The 14,276-nt window shown below is 52.7% G+C and overlaps 1 protein-coding gene across 2 annotated transcripts in view; it reads left to right on the top strand.

Annotated features, from left to right (window-relative positions):
- The window catches only part of Mrc2 (mannose receptor C type 2), a 61,517-nt gene extending 55,346 nt beyond the window's left edge, over positions 1 to 6,171 (top strand). The window contains exons 21-30 of one of the 2 annotated variants that reach the window (XM_052757052.1): positions 1,146 to 1,260; positions 1,380 to 1,543; positions 1,694 to 1,802; positions 2,357 to 2,595; positions 2,734 to 2,902; positions 2,995 to 3,144; positions 3,411 to 3,530; positions 3,782 to 3,961; positions 4,693 to 4,719; positions 4,825 to 6,171. In XM_052757052.1, coding sequence (XP_052613012.1) covers positions 1,146 to 1,260; positions 1,380 to 1,543; positions 1,694 to 1,802; positions 2,357 to 2,595; positions 2,734 to 2,902; positions 2,995 to 3,144; positions 3,411 to 3,530; positions 3,782 to 3,961; positions 4,693 to 4,719; positions 4,825 to 5,048 — 1,497 coding nt within the window. In that variant the 3' untranslated portion in view covers positions 5,049 to 6,171. Of the gene's footprint in view, positions 1 to 1,145; positions 1,261 to 1,379; positions 1,544 to 1,693; positions 1,803 to 2,356; positions 2,596 to 2,733; positions 2,903 to 2,994; positions 3,145 to 3,410; positions 3,531 to 3,781; positions 3,962 to 4,692; positions 4,720 to 4,821 lie in introns of both variants that reach the window. The other variant, XM_052757050.1, reaches the window with a different exon arrangement.
- The last annotated feature ends 8,105 nt before the right edge of the window (positions 6,172 to 14,276 follow it).

Below are 14,276 nucleotides of genomic sequence, written 5' to 3'. Positions count from 1 at the left end.
GAGAGGAGTTAGGGGTTTGGCTCATTGGTAGAGTGCCTGCCTAGCATGTGTGAGGCCCTAAATCCAACACACACACACACACACACACACACACACACACACACACTCACGCATGCACCAAAAAACAAAAACAATAGTGTTAGGACATAAGACAGTTGGTAGTGTTGGCTGTACATGAAGCCACCAAGACCTGAGTATGATCCTCAGAACCCCCAAAATCAAAAGGCAGGCAGGTTGTATGCACCTAGAACCCCACTGCTGGGGAAGCAGAGGCAGGAGAATCCCTGGGATTCATTGGCTGGCCAGCCTAGCCTAATCAGTGAGCCCAAGCCAATGAGAGATCCTGTCTCAAAAACAAAACAAGGTGAGGCAAACAGCACCTGAGGGACAGCAATCCTCTGGTCTCCACATGCACACACGTGCACTCACACCCACACATGCACACACAAGCACTCACACCCACACATGCACACACAAGCACTCACACCCACACATGCACACACAAGCACTCACACCCACACATGCACACACGTGCACTCACACCCACACATGCACACACGTGCACTCACACCCACACATGCACACACAAGCACTCACACCCACACACATGCACTCACACCCACATGCACACACATGTACTCACACCCACACATGCACATACATGTACTCGCACCCACACATGCACACACATGCACTCACACCCACACATGCACACACGTGCACTCACACCCACACATGCACACACATGCACTCACACCCACACATGCACACATAACCAGCAAGCTCGGTATGCTGGTGCACACTTGCAGTCCCAATGCTAGGGAGGCTGAAGCAGGAAGATCATGAGTTCCAGGCCAGCCTGGGCTACATAGCAAGACCCTGTCTCAAACAAACAGTAACAAACCCCATCGCCCCCCCTCCCCCCCAAAAAACCAACAACAACCCGGAATCCAGGCATTTGTGAATCCTGTGACAGGACCAGAGGGTGGGGCTTTGAGCAGGGAGATCCATATGCCCTGTGCCTGGTATTACTGCCTGGATCTGAAAGCCCCCAGGGATTAGCTGCTGAGGGGCACCCAGCAGGCTTCTGGGTTTGTAGAACAGGGATGTAGAGCTGGGTGTCAATCATATCCCCTGCCCCACAGTGTTTCCGAATCCAGGGCCAGGACCCTCAGGACAGGGTGAAATGGTCAGAGGCACAGTTCTCCTGTGAACAGCAAGAAGCCGAGCTGGTCACCATTGCAAACCCCTTAGAGCAAGGTAGGGCAGCCTATGGGGAGTCGCTGGTGTCCTCCAGAACAGTTGCCCCACAACTGGCTAGAGCAGGACAAACAGGGGCCCACTCCATCACTCTTGCCTTTCTTCTGGGGGAACTGTAGCGTTCATCACAGCCAGCCTCCCCAATGTGACCTTCGACCTCTGGATTGGCCTGCACGCCTCGCAGAGGGACTTCCAGTGGATTGAGCAGGAACCTCTGCTGTATGCCAACTGGGCGCCAGGAGAGCCCTCTGGGCCCAGGCCTGCTCCCAGTGGCACCAAGCCGGTGAGGACACCGTTCTGCTTTCTCCTGTCCCTGTTATCTTTGGTGTTGTCCTCTTCCTCCGCCTCCCTCTTCTTCGGGCCTCAGCCACCCTTTCGGGGGGCAGTGGTCTGAAAGGCACTGGGATTTCCCTGAGTAGCCCCTTCCCCCCAGACCAGCTGTGCGGTGGTCCTGCACACCCCCTCAGCCCACTTCACTGGCCGCTGGGACGATCGGAGCTGCACGGAGGAAACACATGGCTTCATCTGCCAGAAGGCCACAGGTACCGGCCACTGCCGCACTGGGTTTGTGGAACGGGGATGTAGAGCTGGGTATCATTCACATCCCCTGCCCTACAGTGTTTCCGAACCCAGGGCCGGGACCCTCGGGACTGGCTAGCTGCTCTGGGCCAGGCCAGAAGGAACCAAACATTGTTCCTCTCTTCAGGGGCCCTAGAGGTCCCCCCAGAGTCATGGATCTGCTTGGGAAGCAGGTGGTCTCAGGAGGGAAGTCAGTGGGCAGCTGGATACTGGGTTGTGCGACATGCTGGCGTGCCTGGGGTCAGAACCCCCTAAGACTCAATATCAGGGTATCTCCAGCTCCCTGCAAGGTTCCCACTTCCCTCTGCCCTGGGTTCCTCGGACAGGAGTCTATCAAGGCCCTAGCTTTTCTCTGCATGTTAGCAAACAAAGCTCACTAATAAGAACAGCGACTCACACAAAGGATTGATCAATGTAGCTGTGCCCAGTGGAGACCTGCTCCCTGGCCTAGCTTCATACCTGGGAATGGGGTAAGGGAGGCAGAGCCCAGCCTAAGCCCTGCCCCCCTTCTCTGTAGACCCCTCCCTGAGCCCATCCCCAGCAGCAACACCCCCTGCCCCTGGCACTGAGCTCTCCTACCTCAACGGCACCTTCCGGCTGCTGCAGAAGCCACTGCGCTGGGAAGATGCTCTCCTGCTGTGTGAGAGCCGAAATGCCAGCCTGGCATACGTGCCTGATCCCTATACCCAGGCCTACCTCACCCAGGCTGCCCGCGGGCTGCAAGCACCACTGTGGATTGGGCTGGCCAGTGAGGAGGTGGGCTCCTAAGTCAAGCTTTTGTCTTCCCTATCTCCACCCTACCTTCTGCCTTGATTTCCCTTCTTCCTGCCTTGTCTGCCCCCTCCCTGAGAGTCCGTCCCCTTTTCTTCTCACCCATGGCCGCCTCATGCCCAGGGCTCACGGCGGTATTCCTGGCTCTCAGAGGAGCCTCTGAATTATGTGGGCTGGCAAGATGGGGAGCCTCAGCAGTCGGGAGGCTGCGCCTATGTGGACGTGGATGGGACCTGGCGCACCACCAGCTGTGACACCAAGCTGCAGGGGGCAGTGTGTGGGGTGAGCAGGGGTGAGTACCACCCGCTGGGGCCAAGGCTTGGGCGTATGCAGGTGGTCCCCGGAGGATGCTTGGGCCGCATCCTCAATCCTGCACTCCGACAGGGCCCCCTCCTCCCCGAAGGATAAGCTACCGCGGCAGCTGTCCTCAGGGGCTGGCTGACTCCTCATGGATTCCCTTCAGGAATCACTGCTACTCTTTCCACATGGAGCTGCTGTTGGGCCACAAGGAGGCGCTGCAGCGCTGCCAGAGAGGTGGGTGAGCACAGGCCAGCCCAGCTCCCAGACTCTCAGACCAGGAGAAGGAACTTTACCTCTGCCTCCAAGTAGCACTTAGCCCAAGTTCTCCCTCGCCTTGTAATACACAGACCCTACTGTGACATGTACAGTGTCCAACAGCACACACATGCTTCGAAGAAGAGGGCTGTTACTGCTGTGAATGGGGGTGGGCTGGGGTGGGTGGGGCTCTATCAACATGAGGAGGCTCTGTTTGCCCTGACATGGGCTCCCTTTGTGTCCAGCGGGTGGGACGGTTCTGTCCATTCTTGATGAGATGGAGAATGTGTTTGTCTGGGAGCACCTGCAGACTTTTGAAGCCCAGAATCGAGGAGCCTGGTTGGGCATGAACTTCAACCCCAAAGGTGAGTGCCCTGTGTAAGGTATGGGGAGGACCAGGACTCGGGCTGCAGGAGAGATACATGCCATGATCTCTGGGCTTGGGAAAGGAGAGGACTCGGGGAGGTTAATGAGAGAATGTGAGGCTAGGTCAGGGAGCAGGTCTCCATTGGGCATTGATCAGTCCTTCGTGTCAGGGTTTGTAGGTGCTCCCTCCCACCTATGAAAGCCCCACCTGTCCCCCTCCCCACATCTCCTCAGTGCCTTCCCTCCACAGGAGGCATGCTGGTCTGGCAAGACAACACAGCTGTGAACTATTCTAACTGGGGACCCCCTGGCCTGGGCCCTAGCATGCTGAGCCACAACAGCTGCTACTGGATCCAGAGCAGCAGCGGGCTGTGGCGCCCCGGTGCTTGTACCAACATCACCATGGGAGTTGTCTGCAAGCTCCCTAGAGGTAAGCCAGGCTCTCAGAAGGCACAAGCTCGGCCCTCCGCGTCCACGGCTGGGTCTTGGTGCACAGGGGCAGATGCGTTGTCTGGGAAGGCACCAGGTACAATTAGTCTGTAGCACACAGGTTAGCAAGTTCCATCCTTCTCTAGTTAAGGACAAAGGATATGGTTCAGCTCTGCCTTCTGAGGCCTGGGGAGATGATCCAGTTGGCAAAGTGCTTGTCAGGCAAGCATGAGGGTGAGTTCAGATTCCCAGCATCCGGATAAGAGTGTGCATTCAGTGCACAGTCTGTAACTCCAGGACAGGAAGAGGTATATGTGTGTGTATGTGAAATGATAGGTCCCTGGAGCTCATTGGCTGGCCAAGATAGCTGAATCATGAGCTGTAGGTTCAGTGATAGACCCTGTCTCAAAAGAAATAAGGTGGAGAGCCATCAAGGAAGACACACGATACAGTAACCTTGACTTCTGACCGCCACACACATGCACATGCACACTCACCTATAAGAACACATCCATAGACCATCCCCACACACATACCTGCTCCATCCGAGGCAAGACTTTGAACTTCCTCATATCTAAAATGGGAATCATAGTAGCTGGGTCATAGTGTCACAGATGGTTCATTGTATTTGCAAAGTGACATTCAGGAAGAATTCACAGGCATTGGCTTGAATTATGGCTGTGATTTCTGTGAGGACCGATTGTGATTAACTGACTCTTCCCTCTTCTACAGTGGGAGAGAACAGCTTCTTGCCATCAGGTGAGTGGAGGTGACAAGCCCTGAGCCTGGCTCTTCCTTTGCCTCCTCTGTCCCTGGTGGACATGGCTGTGGCCTGATGTGGGTTCCCCATCATTATCTCAGCAGCACTTCCTGACAACCCGCTGGCTCTGGTAGTGGTGCTGATGGCTGTGCTGCTCCTCCTGGCCTTGGTGACAGCAGCCTTCATCCTCTACCGGCGCCGACAGAGCGCAGAACGCGGGTCCTTTGAGGGGGCCCGATACAGTCGCGGCAGCAGCTCTGGCCCAGCGGAGGCCACCGAGAAGAACATCCTGGTGTCCGACATGGAAATGAATGAGCAACAAGAATAGAGCCAAGGGCGTGGTCAGGGTGGGGCCGGAGCTGGGGAGGCAGGGGCTCCAGGCCAGCAGGTCCCCATCACCCACCAGTCCAGCTGGTCTGTGGATGGCAGCCCTCGGGAGTTGCTAACTGGGAGCCGGGGGCTGAGCATGGGGTGGGAGTACCCACCCTCCCACAAAAGCTAGACCTGGCTGAGCACAGTGGGGCGTTTCCCCTTTCTCCTGGACCTGGGATCTTGTCACCTGGGCCTGGCCCCCCGTGGTAACTGGAGGCAACATGGGAAGGGAAAGGAGCTTATTTCTGCCTCTCTCTCCCCCCAGATCCCTGAGCCTAAGCCTGCTGACCCACAGCCTGGGACTCTTGGCTATTTGCAGGCTTGGAAAGCCTGCCCCATCCCTTAGGGTGGCTCTCTGTCGCTTCTCTCCTCCTACCTGGCTACATCAGTCTCCATACCCTGCCCTCACGCCTTTTCTCACCCAGTGCCTCCTTCTGAGCCAAGGCCCTGGGATTTGGGGGGCGGTCCTCTCTCTCTCTTTCTCTCTCTCGGTGGGGGTCAACTGAAGGGGCCAAGCATCTGTCAATCCTGTGCCTGCTGGAATGGACCTAGGGTGTGGCAGGAGGGCCTAGGTGGCTCAGGGCTAAGAACCAGGGCATCAAGTGTGGTGTCTGTTGGAATGGAGATGGGGCCGGGGAGGGACACCTTACCACTCAAGGGGGTGTCATCTCCTGCCGGTCAGGGGAGGGCTCTGTCCCTGAAAGAGTCCCCTGTGGGGACCAAAATAAGTTCTGTAATGTCTCCAGCTTCAGGCTCTGGTTTAGAGAGAGGGAAGAGGGTTGGGTGTCAGGGGCCCTGGAGAAGCAGTAGCCTAGGAGAGCACCAGGTGCTCCCATCTGCTGTGGCCGCTCACTCAGCACCTTTTCAAGAGGAGGGACCCAGCCAGGATGGAGAGCACCAGTCCCCAAGTCCCAGTGTATGTCCAAGCGCAGGGCAGTGTGAACAAAAACTCAAAGACACAGACCCTCTATTGTAGTTCTTGATTCTCTAAATGTGCTATTGTTTTTTGTTTTTTGTTTTTTTTAAAAGAAGAAAATAAAAAGGAAAGCAAATGAATAAAACACCTTCCAGAGGCTTGAGATATTAGTGTTCCGGGTCCTTTGTCAGCCCGATCCCCACGTCCCTTTAAAGATAAACGACAGTTTTGCATTTGCTCCATTGTGTGATTTCTGTAGCCCGCCATTTTGCCTCTGACCCCTTGGGGACACTTCCTCTCATCATCCTCTGGCCCTGCTCATTCTCTCTATTCTTGAAGAACTCAGGAGCCAGGTTGTCCCTGCTGTAAGCGTGTGAACTTGCGTCACTGAGCGTGAGTAGGCGCGGAGGACCCATTTTCGGGGGTTGGGCTGTTGGAAGGATGCTTAAGGATGAAGGAAGAGTGTCCTCACTGAGTGCCTTTGAGTGCATGCGATAAGCACTCCATAAATGTTAACTGCTACTGTTATTTCTAAAGTTTTTGTGACATTTACTTGTGTATGGTGTGTGTGTGGTGCACCACTGCAGCACGCGTGTGGAGGTCAGAGGACAACTGGCAGGAGTCAGTTCTCTCCTTCCACTGTGTGGGTCCCAGGGATCCAAGGCAGGTTGTCAGCACTGGCAGCGAGCATCTTTACCTGCTGAGACATCCTGTTAGCCTCCTGCTGCTGTCATTTTCTGGGCTGGGCTTGGAGGAGGGTCCTAGTCCAGCCCCGAGTGGCGTTTCCTCAGCATCGTCCTCTCAAGGTTCTCTGTGGAACCTGCCTTCTGCCTGCCAGAAAGTTCTCTTCTTCATCTGCACTTGGATTCAGCAGGTGTTGGAGTTGGAGACACTTAAGCAAACGCCAGTAAAAGAGAGCAGTGAGGGGAGTCAATGGACCAGATGGGGAGGTTCCCACCATGGGGAGTGAGACTGCGCCTGGAGGAGAAAGGGGGGTGCGATGTAAACACCTGGGCAGGGTGGGCGTGGAGGGTCCCTAACGTCTCAGGGGACCAACAGGGTGACTGAAGGAGAGTGACTGGGTGGGTCATGACCAGGAAGCTGTGGGACAGTCAAGAATGCTGTCAGTGAGAACGCTCATCTGACCTTTAACACCACATTGTGCCTGGGGTAAGGGACAAGACAATGGATGGGAAATGGGCAAGTGAAAGCAGGAAGGCCACGCAGAGGAAGCACTTGTAATAATTCAGACCTCAGAAGCGGGTGGTTTGGGCCATAAGGACAGCCACAGTTAGAGGCGTCGAGTGTTCTCAGGCTTGCCTTGGTCGTGACTTTTTATATCTTAGTTCTTTTTTTTTTTTTTTGACTAGGCTCTGCGGTCATGTGGTTCAAAGCCTAAAGGATAGAAAGGGATGCATAAAGACACACATTGAATGTTCCCTCATTCCCCATCCTCCCTACCCCCATCCACCCTGAAGCCTTCAGCCCTGCTAGTTTCCCAGTATTTTCCAGTGTTTGTTTCAAGGAAAAAAAAAAAAAAAAGATACTAAAGGACACATGAGTGCTGGATTTGCCTGAGGGGGCATCAGCTGCTCTCTAGGGGTTAGATATACCACCGGCTAGGCAATGGCTGTCAGGAGGTATTGCAAGCCTCCCTCCGGGACTGCAGGATGAATGAGTACCACTGCCTGAGATGGGACTTCCCTGAGTGGGAGGACCCTCCTCTGGCTGTCCCCGTCCTGCAGCTCTAACAGCAAGACCATGGGAAGGCGCTAGGCCAGCCACTCAGGAAAGGGACCCTTAATCCGAAGTAGGGTCCTTAATGATTAACCCACTTTACCCTGAGTGGTTTGCTCTCCAAACTGAGGCCAGAATAGCTCCTGTGCTCTGCCACTGGCCTTGGCTCAAGGATTGCTTGACGGGCTGCTGGGAGCCACTCTAGGGGCAGGGGCCAGGGTTCCCCTGGGATACTCCTGACCCCCGTCCTGAGAGAAGAAATCAGGGTGGTGAAAAGCACTGTTTGTGGGCTCTATTGGGTCATTTGAGTAGCTGAAGGAACGAGGTCCCAAATGTCCAGGGTCACCCAGGGGTGGTGTTCGGTGTCCATTTGCTTTTTTTTTTTTTTTAAGATTTATTCATTTTTATTTTATGTGCATTGGTGTTTTGCCTTCATGTATGTCTGTGTGAGGGTGTTGGGTCCCCTGGAACTGGAGTTACAGACAGTTGTGAGCTGACATGCGGGTGCTGGGAATTGAACCTGGGTCCTCTGGAAGAGCAGTCAGTGCTCTTAACCGCTGAGCCATCTCTCCAGCCCCCATAAGTTTGGGCTTTTGTTCATTTTTCTTATTTTTCTATTTGGGGCAGGGTCTCACTCTGTAGATCAGGCTAGGCTTGAATTCACTTTGTAGCCAAGGATGGCCTTGAACTCCTTTGCCTTATGAGTGCTAGGATTACAACTATGTGCCAGTGTATGTGGCTTATGTGATGCGGGGATTCAAACCCAGGCCTTCCTGCATGCCAGGCAAGCTCTCTACCAACTGAGCCACATCCAGCCCGCCCATCATCTGTGTTCTTAAGTGCTCGTGTGCGTGTGCGTGTGTGTGTGTGTGTGTGTGTGTGTGTGTGTGTGTGTGTGTGCCAGCAGCTGACTGGGTAAGCAAGCCAAGTGACCCAACCAGCTCCAGGAATCTACCTATCTCTACCTCCCCAGGGCTGGAATTATAAGCACGGGCTGCTGCTTCAGGGTTTTATGTGGGTGCTTGGGAGCCAAAGTCAAGCCCTTAAGCTTACAGAGCAAGCTGAAGCGACTCCCGCAACCCTAACATGTTAATTTTTCTCTTCTCTGGTGACTGGAGTCTTGCCAGAGCCCACACTCACAAGCAAGTTTGTCCTACAGCTTCTTAGGCCCTGGGGCTCCCGAGAGACCATGTTCTAAGTCTCCCTGCTGGTGGCCCTGTCTGCCCAGTGGCAAGCTGGGGAATGCTCCTGTAGTCCTCTGAAGGATGGGGAAGAAGGCTCTGGACCTGGCCACTTGCCCTCTGGCTCCCAGGCAGTTCTGGGTCTGGAGCATGTGACAGAGGCTCCTATCTTGGGGCGGGGTTCAGTTCAATAAACATGAAGCACCTCCTCTATGTGCCAGGCTCTTTGCTGAGCCTGCTGAGTGGCAGATGTCCTGAGACCTGGGCGAAGGGCATTGTCTACCAGGCACAGAGCCCAGCCTTCACTTGAAGGCCTGAACTGGCCCAGCTTTGGCCACCTGCACATTCAGTGACAGCTCAATGAATCCATGAATGAATGGGAAGATGGGGCGGCTCTCCAGAGAACAGCATTCCCCCAATCTCCTATCACATCAGAGATGGCCTCCTCCCAGGTACCCTGGCAGAGCTGGACTGGCCCAGTGGGCAGCTCTCTGAGGCCGCAGGGGTGAGGAGCCAGCCAGCCTCACCACATGGCTATCCTGGAACAGAACTGCCCAAACCTGGCCAAGCTGCCTGAAGCATTGGGGCTGGAGTCTCTGGCAGACACAAGGTAAAGGATCAGCATTGTGGGGGAGACCAGCAAGGAAGACATTCAGGGAAGGAAGGAAAGGGACCAAGGAATTGAAGAGGGGCTGTGAGGGGTCCGGCATGAGACGAAAGTGCCCAGACGTTCCTGCAGGCCTGGGTTTCCTCGGGAGGGTGCTGCCAAGAGGCCCCAGGAAAAGGCCAATTTCAGTCTTTTGCTCTCTCCCATCAGAATCAGTTCCATCGAGGGGGAGGGAGGCAGATCTTAGCCTTCCTTGTATGGAAAGCGAGCAGTTATCAACACTAGAAAGAGGAGTGAGTGACAGACAGGCTGTTTATGTTCGAGGTGGAACCAGGGTTCAAGGCCATGTATTCAGAGTAGCCAAATACTGGTTTCTTTATCAGTTGGTGGAAGACTTCAGATTTAGCCTTTTCTGGGGATCCAGAAGGGATACTTTTCTACTCCCATCCATGCTGTCTTCTCACTTCCAGACACCTCTGAGGTCTATGGGGTGTCTAGCTGTGCAGTGTGGGGGGACACCTGGCCTTCTGTTACTGTGGGGTATCTAGCTGTGCAGTGTGGGGGGACACCTGGCCTTCTGTTACTGTGGGGTATCTAGCTGTGTAGTGTGGGGGACACCTGGCCTTCTGTTACTGTGGGGTGTCTAGCTGTGCAGTGTGGGGGGACACCTGGCCTTCTGATACTGTGGGGTATCTAGCTGTGCAGTGTGGGGGACACCTGGCCCCCGATACTGTGCTTTCCTGTTTGCTTCTTCACATTTACACTGTCCTTTCCTCCCTGGAATCTGGGGAATGTGCATGGTGTCCTCCACGGTAAGGATAACAGAACATTAAGCACAACCTTCCCTTGCTATTCCAGACCCTGCTGCTGCTGTCTACATACATCCAAGGATGTCCGAGTCCCGGTATAAGATGTCCGAGTCCCGGTATAAGATATCTTCTATAACTAGTATTCCATATAGTGTGCCATAGTCTCCATTCCCTCGTATGCATTAAATAATTGCTAGCACATGTGCTCTCCCTGCTCAACAGCCTTTTCCTCCATCTTGGTTCTCCTCTTTTGGACTCCATAAGCCACCAAATTTCTTTCTGTTACCTCTTCTTCCAGGACCCTTTTTTTTTTTTAAACGTATATGGGTGTTTTGCCTGCACATTTGTGTACCACATGCACGCTTGGTGCCCATGGAGGCCAGAAGAGAACACTGGATCCCCTAGAACTGGAGTTACAGATGGCTGTGAGCCACCATGTAGGTGCTGGGAATTGAACCCCCGTCCACTGGAAGAGCAGCCAGTGCTCGTCACTGCTGAGCCCTCTCTCCAGGCTCCTCCAAGGGCTTTTCACTGTACCCTTTGGCGCTGGGAACTCTGCATTCCCTGACTGGAGCTGCTTAGGGATGCTGCCTTTTTTCCTTGCAGCAGAGCACAGGGGTCAGGTGCACAGCTTTGTTCAACAGACTCAGACGTTGTGAACTTCAGAGCACTACTTGAGCTCCTGAGGGGTAAGTTTCCTCTCAGGCAACATAGGGTTAATAATACAGGCTGATTGAGGATTACAGAGAAGTGTCAAGGGCTTATTTTTCTCCAGGTCAGTTCACAGGAAGTGCTTCATAAGTGGAGGTGACTTTTTCTGTATGTGAACCTTTGTCCCAGTGTGTCTGGACTCCATGCCTCCTCCTGCCACCCCCACCCCCTGGGCTCTGTTGTCTCCATACCCAGCTTATACAGCTTGGTTTTATAAATTAACTATGATGGGTAGTTCGTCTGTATATATGTCTGTGTACCGCGTGCATGCCTGGTTCCCACAGAGGCCAGCAGAATCTTGAGGATAACATCAGATAGCTTGGGACTGGAGTCACAGATGGTTGTGAGCTGCCATGTTGGTGCTGGGAACTGAATTCAGGTCCTCTGGGCAAGCAGCTGGCACTCTTCACCACTGAGCCAGCTCTCTAACCCCTATATAAATTGTTTTTAAGCATGCCTGTCCCCTCCTCTACGGTTCTCAGTACCAGTTCTGAAACAAATCTTCACTCAACCTTAAAATTCAGTTAAAAAACAAAGGCCTATTTTCCTGTGCAGTCAGGAGCTCCATGTTTGAACATCAGCACTTGGAGCTTTAAACTTTATTTAGATCATGGAGCTACTGTCGACTTCAGTAGCTTGGTAAGGATCTACTAACAGGCAAAGATGTTCATCTTTATCTCCGATCTCGGGTCTTGGCCACTTGGCTGAACGCATTTATCTCCAGGAGTTGTATCACTTTGTTTAAATGGAACATGCCAGAGGAATGGGTCAAGATTTAGGTAGCCCAGACTAGTCTCCCTATTATTGCTCCCGTTACTCATCTCCAGGCTGCAGTGTCTTATCCTGAGCCCCCAGGAGAAAGCCAGGCTGGGAACCAGGGACTGTTGTGGGAACATGTGTTTTGAAGGCAAGAAGAAATTTGTTTGATCTAAATTTTGTTTATATACGATAACACAATGAACCTATTGTTTTAGTTTGGGTTTTATTGCTATGAAGAGACACTAGGACTACAACAACTCTTATAAAGGAAAATATTTAATTGGGACTGATTTACAGTTCAGGAGTTTAGTCCATTGTCATCATGGTAGAACATGGTGGCCTGCAGGCAGACGTGGTCCTGGAGAGGTAGCTGAGAGGTCTACCTCTTGATCCACAGGCAGCAAAAGGAGACTGGGCATAGCTTGAGCATATGAGACTTTGAAGCCCGCCCCCATAATGGCACACTTCCTCCAACAAGGCCACACCCACCCCAAGAAGGTCACACCTCCTAATAGTGCCACTCCCTGTGGACCAAGTATTCAAACACAGGAGTCTATGGGGGCCATACCTATTCAAACCACCACACCCATGATTCAAATAAATATTTTTTCTAAATATTATTTACTTAGAGCTGGAGAGTTGAGTCAGCAGTTAAGAGTGTTTGTTGCTTTTGCAGAGGACCAGGGTTTGATTCTCAGCACCTACATGGAGGCTCGCAACTGTGTATAACTCCAGTCTCAAGGGACTGAATGCCTTGTTCTGACCTCAACAGGCTCCAGGCATACACATGGTGCACATTACATGCATGCAAACAAAACTCTCTTACACATACAGTTAAATAAATCTAAATAATTAAAAATACATGATGGTTTGCACAGTGGGGGTGCCCGCCTTTAATCCCAGCACTTAGGAGGCAAAGGCAGGTGGATCTCTGAGTTCAAGGCCAGCCAGGTCTACAGAGCGAGTTCCAGGACAGGCTCCAAAGCTACACAGAGAAACCTTATCTTGAAAAACCTTAATAAATAAGATGGGTTCATTATGGTGCTATCACACACACGTACACATATGCGCGCACACACACACACACACACACACACACACACACACACACGTATTTACACTTTGTTCTTATTTCCAGACTGTCCTCTCCTGTTTATCTTTTTTTTTTTTGACAGGGTCTTATGTAGCCCAGGCTGACCTCAACTATTAACTAAGGATGACTTTGACCTTCTGGCCTCCTGCCTCTGCCTCCTGAATGCTAGGATCACAGACAAGAACACCGTTTATGTGGTGCAGACCATGAACCTAGTGGTTTTCGCACGCAAGGCAAGTGCTCTATCAACTGAGGTGTGTCCCCAATTCCTGTGTCTCTCTTCAACTTTTTTTCTCTCCTCCTTTTTCTGTCCTGTCTCCTATTTTTGAGGACATTTCGGGATGCACAAGTATCATAATCAGGCTATCATACTCCCACACCGCCAACACACAGTTCAATGAATTTGAGCAAATTTGTCCAGTTCTGTGACTGTCATCACGTAACCACTCTGTGACACCTTCCTCACCTCCAGTTCCTGTTTCTTCTTCATCTCCCAGAGTTCACAGATCTGCTTTCTGCCTCTAGAGTTTTGCCTTTTCTGGAAATTACATACAAGTGGAATCATAGACTATGAAGTCTTTAGGATGTGGTTTCTTTCACTTAGCTCACATCTTTGAACAGTACTCTCTCCTTTCCACCACTTTTTGAAAGCTTATTTTTGTCTCTTTTCTCTCTAGATTTTTGAGACTAGGTCTTGCTTATACAGCCCAAGCTGGCCTCCAATTTATAATCCTCCTGCCCCAGTGCCGAGACTGCAGGTGTGTACCACCAGGCTTAGCTGGCGATCTCTTCTTATACTTCATGCCCTCCACAACCACATACAGTTTCCCCACTACCCATCTGATTTCTTTTTTATCCCCCTAAGTCTCATCGGTCTTTGACTCCTTAGATGTCATGAGGAGAAGAATCACGGAATCCACATCCGCAGCTGATCCTAAATGGGATCCAGCTCGCCCCAGCCCATGGGCGCCTTAGAGCCTGAGATGTGTAAGACTCTGGTGGTGGGCAGCAAGCAGAAACGACATGGGAGGCGGGTTGCAGCTCAAGACTGTCAGCCTGGGAGGGAAATAAATACAAAATAAATGGGAGAATAGAGTCAGTTTACTGAATGCACGGATCCACTCCACTCAGGGTGGGCTGAGGCCTGAAGAGGGGCCCTCAGCAGCGGGAGCCTAGGCTGCTGGGGTGCCAGAGTCGCTGGGTCCACTTGGGCTGCTGGGCTGAGGGGCAGCATCAGGGAAGCCCACTCGGGACTCAGCTCTTTGGCCTGTGTTGGCTGGGACGAGCGAGGCTGGTCCCTGTGGCTGCCCGAGGATGATCAAGCGAGACACTTGAACGGAGTGGCCCAGGTGAGAAAGGTAACTGTGAACA

The sequence above is a fragment of the Peromyscus californicus genome, unplaced genomic scaffold (genome assembly GCF_007827085.1).
Source record: "Peromyscus californicus insignis strain IS unplaced genomic scaffold, ASM782708v3 Scaffold_3__1_contigs__length_106647218, whole genome shotgun sequence".
Lineage (NCBI taxonomy): Eukaryota > Metazoa > Chordata > Mammalia > Rodentia > Cricetidae > Peromyscus > Peromyscus californicus.
This window is presented reverse-complemented; position numbering and strand designations above follow the sequence as displayed.